Source organism: Poecilia reticulata, chromosome 5 (genome assembly GCF_904066995.2).
Source record: "Poecilia reticulata chromosome 5, P_reticulata-male-v2, whole genome shotgun sequence".
In the NCBI taxonomy this organism is placed as follows: Eukaryota; Metazoa; Chordata; class Actinopteri; order Cyprinodontiformes; family Poeciliidae; genus Poecilia; species Poecilia reticulata.
Window position 1 is genome coordinate 574,450 of NC_088834.1, and position 22,111 is coordinate 596,560.

A 22,111-nucleotide genomic window follows, 5' to 3' on the forward strand; every position below is an offset into this window, starting at 1 on the left:
GTGTGTGTGTGTGTGTGTGCAGAAGGACGAGGTGACTGGTCGTACTGGGCTTGATATATTTTTACTAGGAGAGAAGCTGCAGGTTTTCTGCAGGCAGTACGAAGGACAGAATGAATTTACACTGAAGCTGGAAGGACCCCGGAGGAGACCACCGAGTCCAGGTCTGAACTTCCTCCAGCGGGTTCATGCAGAGCAGGAGGAGCCCAGCTGTCATACGCGGCTCTACTGTACATCATAAACACTTTGGTTCGGTTAAAACACACAAACACATTTCATCTCTTTAAAAAGGTTAAATTAGACCAAATAAAAAACTGATCAACAGCAAAACACCAACAGACCTCAGATCAGTCCGGCTGTACACTATCTACACACAGACAGGCGCCTGATAGGTCCACCACCAGCCAATCAGAGAGCACTCAGTGGGAGGAGTCAACTGTTTTCCTATTAAAGATGGACACACCCAGACAAAACCGGTTAAAACCAGATAAAACTGGTTCTATCCAGATTAATCCAGACTAACCCAGACCTGTTCAGACTGGATCCATCTAGATTAAATCAGAATACACTGGATCTAACAAACATGAACCAGATTAGATTAGGTCCAACCAAATCAAACTAGATCAGACTGGATCTAACCAGATTGTAATGGATCAAAGAAATCAAAGCAGACAAAAATAAAAAGATGAATTGAACCACAACAAAGTTCACTTGATTAAACTGGATTAAACCACATTAATCTGGTTATATCCCGTCCCAACAGAACCCTAATCCCTTCATACCAGATTTATCTGGCCTAATCCTGTACATACTGGATGTACCACATGAACCAGATTAGATTAGGCCCAAACAAATCAAACTAGATCAGACCAGACCTAACAAGAATGTAATGAATCAAAGAAATCAAAACAGATTAAATTTAAAAAACTGAACCAAACTAGATGAGAGAGGTCACCAGATTAAACTGGATTAATTTGGTTTAATCCACACCAGATTAATCTGGTTTAATCCAAATTAATCTGGTGTGAATTAAACTGGGTCAGACTAAAGCTCACCTTAACAGCTTGTATTTTTTAATCTCGTGTGAATTACAGAACTGGATTGGGACTGAAAGATCGTTTCCATGACTACTCGTCACAGTACCAGGATTACCTGATGCCCCGCCCCCTCTGCTGCCGAGGCCCCGCCCCCTGCTATAGGGCCTGGGTCTCAGACATGATAGCTGCCATAACAACAAATCAGGGGACGCCCCTCAGGTGGATTTTACTGCTGGAACTCTGAAGCAGTTCAGACGCCGACGTCATTCAGCTTCAGGTGAGCTTCAACCAATCAGAGCAGCCAACAGACTAACGAGACGTAGTGAAGTTTAAATGAGGCTCCGCCCCCTGATGGCGGTGGTAGATTACTGATAAGAGGTGAGGATGTGCTACAGGTGCTGGTGAGGGACTGGTGATGTTCGTAAACACACATTTACATTAGGGGCGTGGCCTGCAGTGGCCACGCCCCTCTACATCGCAGTGAGCTTGTCCTGAGGGCTGCTACTGCTGCTGCTGCCGTTGTTGTTGCTGTCATGGCTGCCAGGTGATATCGACGCGCTCTGTGTCCTATCAGAGGCCTTAGGGGCGGAGTCTCTGTCTCCAGGGGCAGACTGGGCGGGGCCAGGGGACGACAGGGAGGAAGTGCGGGACAGAGAGGGGCGGTACGCTGCCGTCAGCTCCGCCAGACGTTCCGGAGTCGGAGCCCACTTCCCGAAGCCAGCATCGTTCTGGAGGAAGAGCACAGCGGTGCCGTGGACGGCCCGGTAGTACATGTCGTCCCTGGAAACAGAACCGGGTCAGAACACGCTTCCCGAAGAACAGAAACGAAAGAGGCAGGGACAGCGTAGTCCAAAAGTATTCATACCCCACAAGGTTCAAAACCAGTCAAGTCACCATAATGCTAATCTTTAGGCCAGGACTTTGACTGGACTGTTACAGAACCAGCTACTTCCAGACAGCAAAACATGTTGGTTAACCTAACAAATAACAAAATAGATTTTACAAATTGAATTTTTTCTTTTTAATGTTTGGACATGGATATTATTTTGTTTCATCATTCAGATTGATGCCAGGGCGGCCATGTTGTTGGACAAGCGTGTGCCAGGGCGGCCATGTTGTTGGACAAGCGTGTTCTGTTGATTCAGACTTTAAACTCAGGTCAACTCTGTGACCGTCAGGGCCGGGCTTCGATTTTTTATTTTTAATTACGAGGATAACGTTGTAATATTAGGAGAATAAAGTCATAATTTTGTGAGAACTCCAATACAAAGTAAATCATCTTTTAACAGCGTTTCTCCACCTGGTCCTCATGTTTCTCCACCTGGTCCTCATGTTTCACCACACTGGTCCTCATGTTTCTCCACCTGGTCCTCGTGTTTCTCCACCTGGTCCTCGTGTTTCTCCACCTCGTGTTTCTCCACCTGGTCCTCGTGTTTCTCCACCTCGAGTTTCTCCACCTCGAGTTTCTCCACCTCGAGTTTCTCCACCTGGTCCTCGTGTTTCTCCACCTGGTCCTCGTGTTTCCCCACCTGGTCCTCGTGTTTCTCCACCTCGTGTTTCTCCACCTGGTCCTCGTGTTTCTCCACCTCGAGTTTCTCCACCTGGTCCTCGTGTTTCTCCACCTCGAGTTTCTCCACCTGGTCCTCGTGTTTCCCCACCTGGTCCTCGTGTTTCTCCACCTCGAGTTTCTCCACCTGGTCCTCGTGTTTCTCCACCTCGAGTTTCTCCACCTGGTCCTCGTGTTTCTCCACCTGGTCCTCGTGTTTCTCCACCTCGAGTTTCTCCACCTGGTCCTCGTGTTTCTCCACCTGGTCCTCGTGTTTCTCCACCTCGAGTTTCTCCACCTGGTCCTCGTGTTTCCCCACCTGGTCCTCGTGTTTCCCCACCTGGTCCTCGTGTTTCTCCACCTGGTCCTCGTGTTTCTCCACCTCGAGTTTCTCCACCTCGAGTTTCTCCACCTCGAGTTTCTCCACCTCGAGTTTCTCCACCTGGTCCTCGTGTTTCTCCACCTGGTCCTCGTGTTTCCCCACCTGGTCCTCGTGTTTCTCCACCTCGTGTTTCTCCACCTGGTCCTCGTGTTTCTCCACCTCGAGTTTCTCCACCTGGTCCTCGTGTTTCTCCACCTCGAGTTTCTCCACCTGGTCCTCGTGTTTCCCCACCTGGTCCTCGTGTTTCTCCACCTCGAGTTTCTCCACCTGGTCCTCGTGTTTCTCCACCTCGAGTTTCTCCACCTGGTCCTCGTGTTTCTCCACCTGGTCCTCGTGTTTCTCCACCTCGAGTTTCTCCACCTGGTCCTCGTGTTTCTCCACCTGGTCCTCGTGTTTCTCCACCTCGAGTTTCTCCACCTGGTCCTCGTGTTTCCCCACCTGGTCCTCGTGTTTCCCCACCTGGTCCTCGTGTTTCTCCACCTGAACCTCGTGTTTCTCCACCTGGTCCTCGTGTTTCTCCACCTGGTCCTCGTGTTTCTCCACCCTGAACCTCGTGTTTCTCCACCCTGAACCTCGTGTTTCTCCACCCTGAACCTCGTGTTTCTCCACCCTGAACCTCGTGTTTCTCCACCCTGAACCTCGTGTTTCTCCACCCTGAACCTCGTGTTTCTCCACCTGGTCCTCGTGTTTCTCCACCTGGTCCTCGTGTTTCCCCACCTGGTCCTCGTGTTTCCCCACCTGGTCCTCGTGTTTCTCCACCTGGTCCTCGTGTTTCCCCACCTGGTCCTCGTGTTTCCCCACCTGGTCCTCGTGTTTCTCCACCTGGTCCTCGTGTTTCTCCACCCTGAACCTCGTGTTTCTCCACCCTGAACCTCGTGTTTCTCCACCCTGAACCTCGTGTTTCTCCACCCTGAACCTCGTGTTTCTCCACCCTGAACCTCGTGTTTCTCCACCCTGAACCTCGTGTTTCTCCACCTGGTCCTCGTGTTTCTCCACCTGGTCCTCGTGTTTCTCCACCTGGTCCTCGTGTTTCCCCACCTGGTCCTCGTGTTTCCCCACCTGGTCCTCGTGTTTCTCCACCTGGTCCTCGTGTTTCTCCACCTGGTCCTCGTGTTTCTCCACCTGGTCCTCATGTTTCTCCACCTGGTCCTCATGTTTCTCCACCTGATCCTCTCCCTCCTGCTCTGCAGGTTCTAGATGAGTCTCTTTTCCAGAACCGCTGGTCCAAATGACTGCATGACCATCAGGTGCTGCAGACGCCTGTTAATCACCCAGAGAAACAATCCAGGGGGCAGAAGGAAACACCTGAAACAGGGGGGCTCAAAGTCGGTCCTGGAGGCATCCTGCATGTTTTATTCTCTCCCTGCTGGCAGCAACAACCTCTTCAGCTCGTCAATGTTCCTCTTAGGCCTCTAACGAGCCATCATTTGATCCAGGTGCGTCAAACCAGGGAGAGACTAAAACATGCAGGATGCCGGGCCTCCAGCACCGACGTTGGGCTCCACTGACCTAAAACATCAGCATAAAATGATCAGCCGCTGAATTTGGGAGCAAACTGACCACTAGATGGCAGTAACCAGATGTAATCACCGTGGTAACCAGGAGCTGTTTGTCTTTACGACGTTCTTCTGGTAAAATCGCGACTTTATTCTGTTGATATTATGATAATGGAAAACCAAATTGTAGCCTGGCCTTGATGCTTTTTGAAAATATGTTCTGTTATTTGTGATTTATTTTTAGACAGAAAGAAAAAGAAATGATTAAAATCAGAACCAGTTGATTTTGTTTCATCCGGTTCTGTTGGGGGTTTGAATAGATCTGGACTCAGCATGTCGCTCTGCTGAGCCCGCCGGGCCCCGTCAGAACCAGAGCGGTACCGCTTGCAGACGTGCTGGCTCCCGGAGCGATACTCGTGTTCGTAGGCCGGGACGTTCAGTTGGTGCCGCAGGAACCGGCTGGCCTCCATTCGGGTCAGCGCCGGCGTCACTGGGTCGCGCCACTCAGGAACGAAGACGATGAAGGACAGCGGCTCAGAAGACCGATCCAACAGCTCCTGATGGAGACACGGACCAATGAGTCCAGAACCGGCCCGGACCCGGCCCGCAGCGACCCGGCTCTCACCTCGAAGTGCGTCACCATGGCGTCCATCAGCTCCTCGCAGAACGGCGGGTTGGCTTCGAACGAGCCGCTGACCGGGCTGAAGGACAGGAACGGCCTGAAACACACACAGCGTCAGCGCCGCCCTGATAAGCCCCGCCCACATCACCTGGCCAGGTGAGCGTCTCACCCTCTGGACCCGAAGAAGCCGTCGATGTCGGGGAAGGCGGAGCAGAACTGCTTGAAGTAGCAGTTGAGCGGCGAGGCGAAACACTCGAAGGTGACGCCAAACTGCCGGTTTAACGCCTCAAACACCGCCACCGGCAGCGCCCCCTGCAGGCCGCTGCCCTCGTTAGCACCGCTGCCAAACATCACCTGGACACAAACACACCTGGTTAACGGAGCCGTCACTGCAGAACTACTGGACCGGAACCGGACGGTCTGGGGAACAGTCACCTGGTATCGCTTCAGGAGGCACCAAACTCGGGCCAGGAACTTCTCAAAGCGAGGGTCATCGATACAGCTGTACCTGTACAGCAGCTCCTGCAGGTGGGACAGGTGAGGACAGGTCAGACAGGTGGGAACAGGTCAGACAGGGGAGGACAGGTCAGACAGGTGAGAACAGGTCAGACAGGTGAGGACATTAGTCCTCTGTTCCTGGAAACGTTCTTCAGATGACAGAAGGCCAACTTTGGAACTGTCTTTTTGTGGCTGTGAAGGTCAGAGGTCATCACTACTTCCAGATTTATGGTGTGATCTGGAGATCAAGACTCTAGCTCTAGTTTATCTGGGATAAATAAAAACTGATTAATGAGAAAACACCAACTACCTAGAACTATATTGTTTATAAAACTAAAACATATAAAATATCTGAAATTATAGATAGAATATCCTTCATTTATCTGTTAATCTATGATTAGCCTTTTGAGCTGATGTGGAATCAGTAGTTTACGTCCGTTATGCGGCGAAATGGCGACAGCAGAAGTTGGAAAAAAATCCAGGCAGTTTGTTGTTTTTATTAAAACAGTATAATCAACATAATCAATACTTTGAGTTCTGCACTTAAAATTAACCAAAGTATGAAACAAACCAAAACTAAAGAATATTTAACCAATAAAAACTAGCAAACACTTTAAAAAACTCATTCAATCTGAATTAAACAGAATAAAACTAAACTCTAATGAAAAACTCCAAACGGGTCAGCGCCGTTGAACAGAAACTGTAAGTCCAGTTTCTGTTCAGAGAGAAAGTATTGGCACCCCATCGATGATCTCAAGTTCCAAAAGCAAATTAATGACCAGACAGAAGGCATGGAGAGATGCAGAGTAATCAGATTACTCCCAGTAGTATCCAGATTACACGACTAACCAGCTTGCTGAAGTGTCCGCGGTTGACCTTGACCATCTCTCCTCTGAAGCGAAGGCAGGCCACGTCGTTCTCGAAGTGCAGCTCCACGCGGGGCAGGGCGGGGGTCGGGATGGACAGCCGGACCGGGTAGCAGTACACGAGCCGCGACTGGGGCGGCGACGCGCACGTCTCTGCAACCACAGGGAGGCAGCAGTTATTCCCACAGACAAATACCTGACCCGCCGCTAGGGGGCGCCATGCCAGTCAGGCCGCCGGGTTCATCGGGTTTTTGTGTTAAAAATGATGCTTTATTGGACGGCATTGTTCACCAAACTTAACACCAAGTATAGATTATAACAAAAACACAATTAAAATAGATATTTCGCCCTTCATTTAAATCCCAATGACGTAGTCAGTCAGTGGCTCTAAATGACCTGCTGGTCACATTTAAAGGTAAATAAATCAAAAGTAGAGGTGTGCCGATCGATCGATCACCCATCATAATCGGCCAATTTCCATGAAAAAGTGTATGATCGGTGATCGATCAGCGTCTCTTGTTGCCGATCACTAAACCGATCAGCTGCATCACTTCCTGCCTGCCTGCAGCTGCGCTCCTCTTTCCTTCTCACTGCGCAGCAACACTTCCTGTAGTGAGGAACTGTAACGCTGAGTGAACCGGGACGTTGGCGAGTTGCGACAGAAATGACCTCGGGGTGAAGTGCGTCACAACGCATCAATACAGCGAAGCTAATATGGCATTAAAAACAAGAACCTGACGGAGTTTGGCTGCATCGAGGCTCAGTGCAGGAAAAAAGCGACCAGACAGCAGGAACAGCAGCTTAAAGCTACTAACATTCACCCGGATCAGCATCGCGGTCAGAAAGCTAAACAAATAACCCGAACAATAATTTAAGTCTTGGAGCTGCGCAGTGAGACGCTGGTTCTGGTTCTGCTCCCGCTGTCGGACTGCCATTAATCAGCTGGCCAATCAGAACCAGCTTTAATCAGCTAGCCAATCAGAACCAGAGTTAATCAGCTAGCCAATCAGAACCAGCGTTAATCAGCTAGCCAATCAGAACCAGAGTTAATCAGCTGGCCAACCAGAACCAGCGTTAATCAGCTAGCCAATCAGAACCAGCGTTAATCAGCTGGCCAACCAGAACCAGCGTTAATCAGCTAGCCAACCAGAACCAGCGTTAATCAGCTAGCCAACCAGAACCAGCGTTAATCAGCTAGCCAACCAGAACCAGCGTTAATCAGCTAGCCAATCAGAACCAGCGTTAATCAGCTGGCCAACCAGAACCAGAGTTAATCAGCTAGCCAATCAGAACCAGAGTTAATCAGCTGGCCAATCAGAACCAGCGTTAATCAGCTAGCCAATCAGAACCAGCGTTAATCAGCTAGCCAACCAGAACCAGCGTTAATCAGCTGGCCAACCAGAACCAGCGTTAATCAGCTAGCCAACCAGAACCAGCGTTAATCAGCTAGCCAATCAGAACCAGCGTTAATCAGCTGGCCAACCAGAACCAGCGTTAATCAGCTAGCCAATCAGAACCAGCGTTAATCAGCTAGCCAATCAGAACCAGCGTTAATCAGCTAGCCAACCAGAACCAGCGTTAATCAGCTAGCCAATCAGAACCAGCGTTAATCAGCTAGCCAACCAGAACCAGCGTTAATCAGCTAGCCAATCAGAACCAGCATTAATCAGCTAGCCAATCAGAACCAGCATTAATCAGCTGGCCAATGAGAGACAAGATTAATCAGTTGGCCAATCAGAACCAGCGTTAATCTTGATTCAGTAACTCATGATTGTTTATTTTGATGCTTTTGACTTTAATCAATGTTTCCTTTTCTTCTTGACATTATTTGATGTCAGTGTTGAGATTTGACTCCTGTATAATTTATAGCTGAGAGCCTCACTGATAAATATTATTTTACTGTTAAATAGTATTTTACTGATAATTATTTTACGGATTGCAGGTTTTTCAGTCCGTTTGACTGAATAGCTGCCGTTATGTGCCTGCAAGTATTTTGCATGTTTTATTAAGTGAATTTATTACCAGAACATTTTTCCATTTTGCCAGATCACATAGTAGCTTTTATACCTAAAGTAAAAACTTCTGATGATCAGATGATCAGCTTCATGGATGATCGGTATCGGCAGCAAACCTGATCGCAGCGTCATTAATCAAAAGGATACAAAATTAATTTATAATATTCACATAAATCTGGAGGTTTGGTTTAACGTCTGCGGCTTGGTGCAGTAATCTGATCTGCTGGTTGTGATTTGTTGTCATTTCTCAAAGTGAATGCAGGATTTAAAAGAAATACTCTGGATGAAAACACCGGGCTGTGATTGGCTGCAGGTTTAGCTCATTTACGTAAACTTGTTGTAAATATTCTGTTTTAATGCACATTTTATACGTGCTTTAAAATATTCTACCCAGTTGCACATTCCTTTGGATCAAAGTGAGATATTTTAGCACCTCTACAGTATTTTATGTTGTAATGTGATCTTTCTGTACAGTCTGCTGACTTTATCCTTAATTCTGTTTTATATATTTTTATTTCATTGTTTCCAAAATATCTTTATTGGAGTTTTAGCAGTTTAGACAAACAGCTTGAGTATTCAGTATGAAAGCAGTAGTAGTTACTGTTCAGGTCAAAATAGAAAAACAAACATGAAAAAAGCCTCAATCCTGGTTCTAATGCAGCCCATCACATTTTCCACACACCATCTTTAAACTGAGACATTAAATAAAACACTGCATGTCCTCTAATACAATTGTCAGTTAACATGTTCTTCAGTCGGTTGGGCCGTCATCCGAGATGTTCAGATCCTCGGCATGCATGATGAAGAGATCCCAGATGAACTCAAACTGGTCCTGTTTGCCCATATGGGATCTTTTCCAGAGGGAGGCAGATGAAACGGCTGCAGCCGTCGGTTCAGAGTCTTTTTCCATTCAGAAAACTTCGGCTTATAAAGGTTCGTTCGCTTTTAGTATAATCAGATTTTTCAGGGTGCAGTCCAAACACAAACAGCTTTGGATCCAAAATTATTTGTTTGGAAATGATTTTCTCAGTTGCATCTTTTACCTCTTTGCAAACCAGAATAATGTTCCTAAAATGCAGTGAACCAGAGTCCCTCCATCTTCTATCTACTCCCTATTTAACCAGGAAAAGGATCATTTTAGTTTATTAGTAATATCATAAATTGTAGAGTATGCACTATTAGATCAATATTAAACAGCCCAGAAATGGAATCAGAATAACTATGAACTTGGAATCCAGAAATGCTGAACAGGAGCAGCCACTGCTCAGTTTATGACTTTAACCCAGAAAAGGATTTAGCTCTTTCTTCTGTTTGTCTTTCCTATGGTTTGTCATTTTGTTTGTAAAGCACTTTGAATTGCCGTGTTGCTGAAAATGTGCTATATGAATAAAATGACCTTTGGACATGCATCAGGTGTCTCCCTGTTGTATCCGCTGGTGTCATGTAAACCCACATGAACCATTTGAATTGGATCTTTTTCAGAGCTGTGTTGGTGGAGCCAGTGGCCGGTTTGTTTGCTGTTTGCTAATCTTCCTCAGATAACTAGCAGTAAATCTTCCTGCCAAGACTTTAGTCTGTCGTGAGATCCTTCAGTTAAATGTAGCATCATTGAGTGATCAAACTCTGATATGACACCTTTCTTCAAAATGTCCTCCTGTTTACATTTTTTCTGAAGTTGGCAGGTTTTGTCAGCTCAATATTTTGACTCGTTCTTATAAAGTTTGTGAGCTGAAGATATTTAAAGCAGCAGCAGATCCTGAAGCTCGTTAGTTTGTCTGATCCTGGTTCATAAAGGTTCTGAATCATTTGGTGTCCTTCGTCTTTCCGTGCTGTAAATGTTGAACCAGCTCCACCAGGTCCAAAGAGTCGGTTACCCCACTCTGGACTCAACTGAGAAACTATTTGACTCATTTAAAAAACATTATATACATCATATTTTAATGAAATGGATTTTTGGTATGTTTCAGAAGTTTTAATATTGAATTTGAATATGACGGGAGAGTCAGTTTTACATCCTGAGTCTCCATGTTGGTCCAATGTGGAGAATGATTTCTGTAATAAAACATCAGAAATCAGCTGCACAGTAATTCAAGCCTCCACTTGTATTATTTCATGCTTGATTGTCTGGATCTTTATGTCCTACTTTATTTATTAAGTTGCAGCACAGACAGAGCAGAAACACTGAGATAAATGTTAACGCTAAACATTGTTTTTCATTCACTCATGTGCTCACATCAGATCAACACAAACCTCTGAAAGCTCGACGACCACTCAGCTTTTCATGTGGAGGCTTTTATACTCGACACATAAAAATAGAGGTATGAAGATAACTGAACCCGTCACCAACGCTTATTAAAAAACTACTTGGAATAAACAAAAGCAGCTCAGGTGTGTGTGTACCTGTGGAGGGGTCCTGCAGCAGGCTCAGGTGCGTCTGCCTCAGGCGGCGGCTGTATTCGGCTGACAGCTGGTAGATCTTGGAGCAGATTCCTTCCACAGAGTCTTTGGCGACGGCCGTGACGTGCGGCCCGCACTGCTGCCTCAGGTGTTCCAGGCGGTCCTGCAGACACGGCACAGGTGAGACATCGGGTGGCAGAACCTCTTAGGGGGCGGGGCCTGAGCATCTGCTTTCAGCTAGAAACGTTTGGGTTTTGAAGGTTAATTTGAGGAAAATCCTTCTGTTTCCATAGTTCAGTGATGTCAGCGCTCAGAGCGGCCATCTTGTCTATTTGGACTTCAAATCTACGACGATGCATCAGAGCCAGACTACAATTTTTTATTTTAATTCAGAGAATAAAAGTTGTGCAACAAAGTCGAAATATTACCAGAATAAAGTTGTAATATTAGGAGAATTAAATAATACATTTATGAGAACTTCTAAAGATAAAAGCTTAAATGAGGAAGTTTTGCTTTGCAGCAGCAGAACTTTGAGTCCGTTTCACAGAAAGAATCACAACCGAGCTGCTCATATTAATGCATCTCCACAAGTTTTCTTATTAAAAATGTTTAGACGTTATTGTAAAATTCTTGTGTTTTGTTGCTACATTATCAGAATTAAACAAAAATTCTTGTAGCCTGGTCCTGATACTCCATCGTGCAGCTCACAGAAAGAACGATTGAAAAACATAAAAGTCACTTTTTGAAAATATTTTCTGTCATTTGTACTTTTGTTAAAAAAAAAAAATCTAAAATTGGATCCGTTATGAAAAAGTTTATTTCTAAGCTGGATGGCCTGGCCTGCAGCTCAGCTCCTGATTGGCTGCTGAAGTCATGTGACAGGAAGTGGTGTGATGCTGAGGCGTTACCATGTAGTCCTCCTTGCTGGCGGAGTGATCTCTGCGCAGCCAGTTCATCGTGTCCTCGGCGTTCCACTTCACCACCTTCCTGCTCTCTGGACTCGCATTCCTGCACAGGTCAAAGGTCAGCACGAGCCACGCCCACAGCGCCGTCCCACCCTGTGATTGGTCGGCTGCGGCTCACCTGGAGTCGATCATCCTCTTTGCTGCCTCGGCGTACTTAAACAGGAGCTTCCGGGCCTCCTCCTTGTACTTGATGCGGGACAACCTGATGGACCCAAACGGACCAGAACCGGGTCAGTCAGCAGCCAGAACCCCACCAAGCCGCATAGACCAGGGGTGTACAAACCTTTGGTCACGTGAGTCACAATCGTCAGACCAGAAATACCCACGGGTCATAAAAAATAATTTTAAAAACTAAAATGACCAAAATGTTGATGTTTTTCCTGCTCAGCAGTAAACTAGACATGAACTATTTTACCTGAACACAGTAATCAGGTATTTTTACAGAAACAGGATTGCAGATCCCATTTTCCCACATTTTCCTGGTTTCCCAGAGTAAAACTCAACCATTTTCAAGGTAAATTTTCATAACTTTACAGAAAAACTATTTGGAGATAAAAACAATTCAAAATAACTAAAAGTTTCAATTCACTGTTATTTGATATCAGTTGTAACTGCTGTTAATACTTTTTGTGATAATATTCTGCAATCTACAGCAGGACAAGGAAACAAAAATAAAACTAAATCTTATGTTTTGAAATGTCTCCTGACAACAAATCGAACAAAAATCCACCAATTTCAACAGGATAGTTTAACATATCAAATATAAGATGATCAATAAGTCACTGAGTCATTAGGAAGAACAATATTCATTACATTTAAATAATTCAAACAAATCCTGTTAATGTTAACGACCTTCCTGATCAAATTAAATACTAAAACACAATATGCAAAAAATAAAGTTACAAATATTTTCTGGTTAAGTTTCCTGGAATTTAGCAAATAGAAATAATTTAGTTTTTCCAACTTCAGACAGCGAAGAAGAAAAATGACTTTTTTCATTAGGTGCATGTAAATACCCGTTTTAAACAACATTTTCCAAATTTAAGCTTTTAATTAAACTTTATTACAAAACTGTGTAGTTTGAATTTCAAGAACTTTCAAGGACTTTACACAAAAATCAAGAATTTTCCAAACCTTAAAAACATCAAGAATTTTAATCACGTTGTTTTGCATCATACATTTTTTAAAGTATTTTAATTAAAAAGTCGTAGTTTTGTTCTAATTTATTTAATTTATTCCTTTGCTGTGGTCAGCGGGTTCAGAGGCTGTGAACGGCCCGCGAGCCCCACTTTGAGCACCGCTGCCCTACCTGGACCAGGGTTCCGGTTCCCTACCTGATGGGAATGTCGTTCATGACCTCCCGGAACATGGACGGCGAGACGGCGGGCTCACACTCGCTGGGCAGCAGCGGGTCCAGGCCTTTATCGATCACCTTCCTCTCCAGCAGCCATCGGTTGAAGGATTCCCGCGGCGGGTCGATGCCTGCAGCCGACACACACACCAATGAGGCGCTCTGCGGGAGCGAGGCGCCGTCAGTGGACGCTCCCCTACCTTCTCGCTGGTGGCACAGCTCGTGGTAGTGCTGCCGCAGCTTGGTGACCAGCTGCGCCCGCTGCAGCTCAATCTCGGGGTGCAGCGGCAGGTGATTGGCTGCCGAGCGCTCTCTGATCACAGCGTTGGTCTGGACGTCCAGATCCCAGTAGATCCTGGAACGACAACCCACATGCAGTCACTGAACGCCCCAGCAGGGGAGCGGCGGCGGGGCGGGGCACTCACACGGCCGGTCGGTAGGGGGCCGGCGCCGGGCTGGGCGTGGTGGGCGTCGTCACTGGAACCTGCTTCTCCTCGGGGGCGGAGCTCCACGGTTTGACTCCAGGTGTGCTGGGAGAGATGGGCGTGGTCGGCTCCACCTGTAAACACAGCTGGACTCAGTTACCCATCAGCCATTGCTCAGCAGTCACTGATCACATGACCCAACATGGATGCTGTATTCTAGAGCTGGAATGATTTATTTGTGATGCTTCACAACTAATTTAGTAATCAACTCCACTGCAATAAACAAACTGCAGCCTGGGGTCTTGGTACCCTGGTCTGCTTATTCAGGCGTCTCTCCACCGTCATGTTGTGGGTCAGGACTACAGATTCAGGGCTACAGATTCAGGGCCAGAGATTCAGGGCTACAGATTCAGGGCTACAGATTCAGGGCCAGAGATTCAGGGCTACAGATTCAGGGCCAGAGATTCAGGGCTACAGATTCAGGGCCACAGATTCAGGCCTACAGATTCAGGGTTACAGATTCAGGGCTACAGATTCAGGGCTACAGATTCAGGGCCAGAGATTCAGAGCTGCAGATTCAGAGCTGCAGATTCAGGGTTACAGATTCAGGGCCAGAGATTCAGGGCTACAGATTCGGGGCCAGAGATTCAGAGCTGCAGATTCAGGGTTACAGATTCAGGGCTACAGATTCAGGGTTACAGATTCAGGGCCAGAGATTCAGGGCTACAGATTCAGGGCCAGAGATTCAGGGCCACAGATTCAGGGCTACAGATTCAGGCCTACAGATTCAGGGTTACAGATTCAGGGCTACAGATTCAGGGTTACAGATTCAGGGTTACAGATTCAGGGCTACAGATTCAGGGCTACAGATTCAGGGTTACAGATTCAGGGCCACAGATTCAGGGTTACAGATTCAGGGCCAGAGATTCAGGGCTACAGATTCAGGGCTACAGATTCAGGGCCAGAGATTCAGGGCCAGAGATTCAGGGCCAAAGATTCAGGGCTACAGATTCCGGGCCAGAGATTCAGGGTTACAGATTCAGGGCTACAGATTCAGAGCCAGAGATTCAGGGCTGCAGATTCAGGGCTACAGATTCAGGGCCAGAGATTCAGAGCCAGAGATTCAGGGTTACAGATTCAGGGCCAGAGATTCAGAGCCAGAGATTCAGGGCTACAGATTCGGGGTCAGAGATTCAGGGCTACAGATTTGGGGTCAGAGATTCAGGGCTACAGATTCAAGGCCAGAGATTGAGGGTTACAGATTCAGGGCCAGAGATTGAGGGCTACAGATTGAGGGTTACAGATTCAGGGCTACAGATTCAGGGCCAGAGATTCAGGGTTACAGATTCAGGGCCATAGATTCAGGGCTACAGATTGAGGGTTACAGATTCAGGGCTAGAGGCAGCTGCAGAAGATATTTCCTTCCAACAGACATCAATAAGTCTTCATCAATAATTTATGAGTTACACTAACATTTAATTTCTCTTTGGTATTAAATAAAGTGCTTTTCAATTAGAATTGAATTTGAAAAAAAAAATTATGGAACAAGTGTGAATAATAATCTGAACTTTAGTGACGTTTCACAAATACCAAACAGGGATTAAAATAATCTGCTACTAGAGCAGAATAATCCGGTCCAGGTGTGAAGCAGTTCTAGTGTGACTGAGATCCATAAAATCAGGTTCCCACTGGTATTTAGCAAAAAATCCCATGACTTTTCCATGACTCTCCATGACCCACATCCAACAGGTACATAAAGAAAAGCATGTGACTGTAAGACCAAGTGGAACTACAGGGAGCATCTGCAGGCAGATGGGGAGGAAATATGAACGACAAAATGTGGAAATGAAGCCCAAAAGGAAAAGTGTCAACATATTGACTGAGGAATCACATGATGATGTCATGAACAAAAACATACTAGTAGTAATGCAAACACGTAAACTAACTGACAGACAGGAACACACATCGCAACACCACTAGTCTTCAACTGGAGGCTATTTTGATGATTAAATATACATTGCTAATAAAATAGAATAATAATATCCACTACATTGTGCACAGAGCATTACAGCATTACTGAGAACGTTCAGAGGAACCGGATCGTTCCTGAAAGATATTGCAGACTTTGGTCACAGTATTGTCTGTGCCACACAGGGCCGGACTTAGGAGGGCGTGGGGCCCCTGGGCCTGAGCCACTGTGGGGCCCCTGGGCCTCAGCCACCGTGGGGCCCCTGGGCCTGAGCCACTGTGGGGCCCCTGGGTCTGAGCCACCGAGGGGCCCCTGGGTCTGAGCCACTGTGGGGCCCCTGGGCCTCAGCCACCGTGGGGCCCCTGGGCCTGAGCCACTGTGGGGCCCCTGGGTCTGAGCCACCGAGGGGCCCCTGGGTCTGAGCCACTGTGGGGCCCCTGGGTCTGAGCCACTGTGGGGCCCTCTACCGTAATCAGCCACCGTCTCCTATTGCTCTGCCATGATGGAGGGCTAACCAGGTCAACTCTCTATTTGCACGGTTTACAACAGTTAACCCAAGTTAATGACTTTTTTCGCTATATTTTGTGGACACACACACACACACACAAATCAGGAAGTAAATTTCTTTAAAGATCAGTGATCGGCCAGAAGATAGCAGTCAGTGCATCGCTGCTTTCTTTTTGATCCGTCTGCAGCTGATTACTGTAATCAATGTAAGGACCATTATTGCAAACAAATTACATTCAGTAGTTAAAGAAATACTTGAACGTCCTGAATATGTCTACATAATCCACAGAACATTCCTAAGGAAGAAAAACTTGACTATGTTCTCTATTCATCCTCTATGTACTGTATTTATTTATCCTTCATATCCATTTTTTATCTGTCTCCCTTTCAGACAGTCAGGCTGAGTATTTCCCCTCTGACAGCCAAACCTGGTCAAAACTTTTACTTTATGACTGGATTTTAGCTGCGTGTCACTGCGGACATGACGCTTGTTGTGCACTTTAGGACAGCTCCTCCCGCCGCCGTAATGCTGCGTTCACACCAAACGCGTCTGCTTTACATTCAAAGTCTATGCGGAGCTCAGATGCGCCAAACGGTTTGAAACTCGGCGTAACGGCCGTCGACGAGCCTCCAAAGACTTTGAATGTAAATCAGACGCGCCTCCTGTTGCGTGTTTCCCGTCACTGAAACCCGTTTCAAAGCACCACTGACTTGTAGCATCGTTAGAAATACGGCATGCAAAGCAAACACAGGCGCAGTGGATGGAGGATAACTCGGCCTCTTTGGATGTGCTCACCACCTGGAGCTGCCATTCAAAGTGCGATCTACAGAGGAGTCCTGTTTAATTTTTTGTAAAACCTGTTCCAATGCTTTCAAATTAATATCCATATTTTGACAGCTCCCTGCTTCTTGTTCAGCCCAGTAAGCCCACAGCAGTTCATCAGATTTTACCCGAAGCGCAGGATCAATACTGTCCGGATTATCCGGTCATCGTTGCGACTAGCGAAGAAGATCGAGCTTCCAGCGCCTGTGACTCCGCAGGCACCAGATCAGACCCAGATCCAGGTTCTGCTGTTAGCAAGGCTAACGCTTAAGTAGCCGAGAGGGACTGTGGTTCTGTTAAAAAAAACAAAAAAAACTTGTTTTGAATATTTTCTTCATCACCTCTCTGTCGCGCTCCTCTTTTCTTTCTCCTCTGCGCTCCGCTGTCATACTTTCTGCTGTCCGCCATCTTGAGAAATGACTCCCTGACGCTTTCGCACAAGCCGTCGATTAGTCGGACGTCTTCTCCCGCTCCGAGACAAACTGCGCATGTCTCAGAGCGCGAGCGAGTTAAAGGGGGCGACGGCTGACAGCGGAAACAGAAACACGTCATTAGTAAGTCGCTTTATGGCTGGGATTTGAATCGGTATGTTTAGCATCCAGTGAAAACAAAGATGTTAACAAATAAACTGGACAATATGCTGGCAATTTAGAGACATTTCCACAGTTGTGGCCTTGAAATAGAATCCCGAGTCCTCAATGTCCGACACCAAGACGGAATGGGTCGAGTCCGAGAGGAGAACCACAGAAACACGCACCATAGAAAAAAATAGCAATTTTTGCCCTTATTTGCAAATTCCATGATTTTCCTTGACCTGAAATAAAATTCCATAACTTTTCAGGTTTCCCATGACCGGTATGAACCCTGTAAAAAGTGGTGAAATCAACCTTTACTGAAGATAAAGATAAAGGTTTCACAAATCACAAACATGGTTTTAAATATTCTGCTATTAGTTGAGAATAATCCATTCCAGGTTTGAAGTGTGCAGGTGTTGTAGTTTTTTAACTGGAGTAAATTAAATATGCTGAAGGCAGAGAAAAATGATTTGTTCCTGGAATCGGAAACCAACTTCAGCTTCGTTTGCTCAGTCAGGGATCCACCTCTTCCTGCTCACGTCTGTATTTTATTTAAACAGTTTTCGCTTCCGAGGACGCGGTGAGAAACCGGGTGGACGTTTATAAAGGCCGAGAGCAGCACAATGTTTGTTTTCCGTTTTTAGGCAACTGTGACATCGGAAGGCAACATCGGTAATAGCGGTCCACCACCATTTTAAAATTTCAGCAACAACTTGCTGCCAAATAAAGAACGATTCCGTATTTTACAAGAGTCCTCCCATGTTCTACCCAAAACTAACGCACATTAGCCAATGAACTGACTTTATAGCGCAGTTAGCGCCGTGTGCGCCAGAATCTCACAGTTTATCAAGAAACTTATCTCAACTCCATTATCAGGTAACATTGTATGCATAACTTACTTTTGAAAAAATATCAGTGCGGTGAGCCTCAAGTGCTGCTTAAGTTTCCTGGCATTTTGTCCAGAGTTTAAATCCACAGGTGCCTCTGTGTCCCTCAACAATTCAGCTCTTCTTTCAAAAAGAGTTGTTCTTAGCCTCAGGAATAAGTCTATAAATCATTCTGGGTTTGCATCCACCAAGTCTCTTCAAGTAATGAGCTGCATCAATTATGATTGAGTGACGTCAGATTGTGGGCGTGGCCAAACATATCAGCGTCACTGAAATGTTTCATCTCCTTACGAAAACTCAGACGTCTTGCCATGTCTTAGACATCAAATGTTACTTTAGTCACAATCTCATTATTGTCATAAAAAAGAGGAATCAACAAAATATCGTTGTTATCCTCATCGTTACCAAAATCAACACTGGCTGCTTTTTTCTTAGGGCTCAAACATTTAATCGAATCCAGAACTGAAGTAATGGTCAACTAATTTAGTAATCAATTAATCGTCAGCTGGATTATGCAAACTCAAAAAAGGCCATTTGCTTTAAGACCAACACCCTGAGAGCAGCACTGAAGACCAAACAGTCCAAAAATATCAATCTTTTGGATTTAATACAGGAAAAAATCTTTGTAAATCTGTTCTACCAGAACTCCTCTTTCAGCTTCACCTGGTAAAAAAAAGCCCATAATAATCTCCTATTGAGCATCTTAGACCATCTTATTATTAATAGGCTCATCCTAAAAATAATCATCAGATCAGCCCTACACTGTCCTGATATTATTTACATGCAGATGCATCCTTTGCTGCAAATTATCAAGCGTTCATTAAAGGAATGTTGCTGTATAAGATATACAGCAACATTGTATAAAATAAGCTTAAGCAGTAAAATCTGCAGAACGTGCCAATTTTATAATCACATTAATCGTCAGCATAATCGATTACTAAAATATTTGTTAGTTGCAGCCAATAATAATTTTTACAGCAAATTTTTGCTTAGTTTGAATCTTTTAACTAAAAAAACATTTAGTTTTAGTTATAATTTAATCAGAATTGTTTTAGATTGTATAGTTTTAAATCACTAATTATAAAAAAATTAGTCAACAAATTTATGTGCAATGTAAAAACTTAACACAGAAATGCATCATGTTTGTAACCAGTGATGGGAAAATGATTCGAATTTATCCGATTAATGGATAAATAATGGATTATTATTGTTTTTTACCTTTGTCCGTTTGAAACTGTTAGGCCCCGCCCCCTGCTCCTCAGAGCTCCTCCTCTTCCTCTGGCCGTTTCCAAGGTTACCATCTCCCCCCTCTGCAGGAGCTGCGTTCAGACCCAATGGGTCAGACTGAAACAGATCAATGAGTCATCAGCGCTGCAGCTGATTGGTTGATTGACTGCTAAATGGATTGCTGGTGCAAACTCACAATGACATCATGCTGACCCAGCACAGGTACCTCCCACAGGCTCTGATTGGTGAATCTGTTGAAGTAGTAGGGCCGGTTCTCCCTCCTGGACCAACACTTGGACCATCCAGCCTGGACCAACTCATCTGGCAGGACAGATGAGACATTAGAGCCGGAGACAGGTGGTACAGGGACAAGTCAGAGGACAGGTGGGTACCTGGAAGCTCAGGAGATTTGGAGGTGGTGGATGGAGAAAGGGGCGGTCCGTGAGAGGAGGCGGAGCCAGAGGGTGGCACCATGGGGGCCGCCTCCCCCTTCACAGATCCCTGGCTGTTATTGGACATTTCAGCTGTTCATCACAATCATGTGGACCTGACAGGAAGAGACAGGCTTTCAGAATAAAAGACAGAGGAAGTAAAATGGTCCACACTTTTTTCAGCTAAAAATGAACTGAACTCTAATGTTTTAACGCAAGAGGAGATGACTGCCTAAAACTGAGAACTCCAATGATGTGTCATCTACAGGTGAATTAATTAACATTCTCGGCGTCTTTGGACTTTTAGCTGAATTAAATAAAAAAACATCTGATAAAGGTTCAAGACATGAATGGGGTGATCTTTAAATGTATTTATTTTATGATTTAAAACTGTGAAAACCATATATCACCAACCAGGAAAAGCTTCAGTGATTCTCCGACTAAAAACATAAAATGCAGTTTCTTTATCAGGTTAAATAAAGTGAATATTTCCTCCTGCTGCTCAGCTTCACCTGAACATCAACACGTCTTTCCCTCAGCGGTCAAGGGGGAATCAAACTCACAACCTAACTATTGCCACAAGAATGCTCTTAAAATGACAGGTGTGGGTTCGGATTTTGTCCTGGTTCTGATGGATTAATCCGGACCGTCTGAGTCTGGACCAGCCAGTTTCTCTAAGGCTGGAGAACTGAATAGAAGAACGTTCCTTCAGAGATGAAACCTGGTTGATCAGGAGCTGATCCGCACCGATCCATCAGCGCCGGGTCGCTTCTGATCCATCAGCAGCTTATTGGTTCTGATCCAGCAGTAGCTGATCAGTTCTGATCGGTTCTATTTAACTAGCAGCAGATCGGTTCTGATCCATCTGATTTTATGTTACTGTTTGAAGCTTTTCGGTTGTTTTTCTTCTCAGACGCAAGAACGAGCGCCATGGTTACACGCATGCGCGCTGAGAGCCAGCGCAAACAGGGAGGAGGGGGAGGAGGACAACAAAAGGCTGCGGCTGCTGCTCGAAGCCCGCGTTCCGCTATCGGAGACCGCGGCGATTACTACTACTCTGAGGAGCAGCCAGACCGCCTGAAAGTGTGCTAAATCCCCGCGGACTGGGCGGCCTAACCCGATAGCTGCTCTGACAGTGGCCAATAGATTATTTTGTTGGACTCTGAACTCCGATCCACCGCCACCGCTAAGCTCCAACTCCTCTCAAAGATGGCGGACACGCCCCTGCCACAGCTCTGCGCGCCTTTACCAACATTTCTGTTCCGAAATCTCGACCCTAAGGCTCCACAGCTCCGGAACCGCCTCCATCCGCAATACGAAACCTTAAGCCGGCTGTCGGTGTGTTCCTAGAACTCCTACGGGGTCTGCTGCTCTTACCTTGCGTGGTGAAACAGCAGACAGTTGGGGCTTCTCCGCGCTGCTTCTCAGTCGTCCGCTCCGCTCCCTCCCCGCCTGCTCAGACATCTTTACAGGGACCCGGGCACAGCCACTGCGCAGGCGCGGTGGCTGACCCGCTTCCGTTGTCGACGTGTCTGCTTCCCGGCGCCATGTTGAGGAGGTCAAAGTGTTTAAACAACAGCGAAGTAAAGCCCAGAATAGAATTGGACTGGATTTCAGTCACCAAACAGAGAATTAACACAGACCATTTGAAACTCACAGTCCGAGGCTTAAACTGTTATGTGTTTATTCCACACCTTATGAAAGAAACGGTTTATTAAAATGACCTCAAATCACCAATTCATGAGCCGAATACACGTAAATGCGTTCAATAGACAAACTTTACTTTCCTATGAATGTCCAATCTATAAAACAAAGAATGACTGCTTTAACAATTTTGAGTGAACCTGTCAAATCGGTTCCGGTCAAATATCTCATTAAATTCGACACAGTAGTAGAATTGTGCTCCTGTCTCAACAGTTTTACCTTCACATGTTCAGTTAGAAGGCCTGAAAACTCAGAATAATCTGACCTAGACTTGACCAGGGATAGGATGTAGATGACCTAGAATAAGTTTTATCTGACAGTGAGTGAAGGATAGCTGACAGGAGGCAGGTTGTTGGAACAAACAGGTACTAAATCTGCCTTTTTTTTTCCC

General features: G+C 45.9%; 1 protein-coding gene across 2 annotated transcripts; it reads right to left on the reverse strand.

The window, feature by feature from the left end:
* Positions 1 to 45: 45 nt before the first annotated feature.
* pcif1 (phosphorylated CTD interacting factor 1) lies at positions 46 to 21,558 on the reverse strand. Of its 2 annotated transcripts, none has more exons than XM_008402460.3 (16): positions 21,394 to 21,558; positions 19,978 to 20,132; positions 19,782 to 19,906; positions 19,577 to 19,702; positions 13,598 to 13,731; positions 13,373 to 13,527; positions 13,156 to 13,303; positions 11,940 to 12,023; positions 11,765 to 11,864; positions 10,860 to 11,019; positions 6,428 to 6,597; positions 5,516 to 5,602; positions 5,250 to 5,434; positions 5,084 to 5,177; positions 4,840 to 5,015; positions 46 to 1,814 (listed from the first exon to the last, which is right to left on the reverse strand). In XM_008402460.3, the coding sequence occupies exons 2-16, from the start codon at positions 20,102 to 20,104 to the stop codon at positions 1,505 to 1,507; spliced, it is 2,181 nt and encodes a 726-aa protein (XP_008400682.1). In that variant the 5' UTR covers positions 20,105 to 20,132; positions 21,394 to 21,558; the 3' UTR covers positions 46 to 1,504. The 2 variants fall into 2 exon arrangements, with proteins under 2 accessions (XP_008400682.1, XP_008400683.1); XM_008402461.3 differs by lacking the exon at positions 21,394 to 21,558 and adding an exon at positions 20,529 to 20,924.
* Positions 21,559 to 22,111: the final 553 nt, after the last annotated feature.

Bases quoted from the DNA above. Each gene is read 5' to 3' on its own strand.
- pcif1 (XM_008402460.3), bottom strand. From the start codon at position 20,104: ATGTCCAATAACAGCCAGGGATCTGTGAAGGGGGAGGCGGCCCCCATG. The intron at 12,024-13,155 runs GTAGGGAACCGG...TGGGTCCATCAG, and splicing joins ATGAACGACATTCCCATCAG to GTTGTCCCGCATCAAGTACA. The intron at 11,865-11,939 runs GTGAGCCGCAGC...TGACCTGTGCAG, and splicing joins AAGAGGATGATCGACTCCAG to GAATGCGAGTCCAGAGAGCA.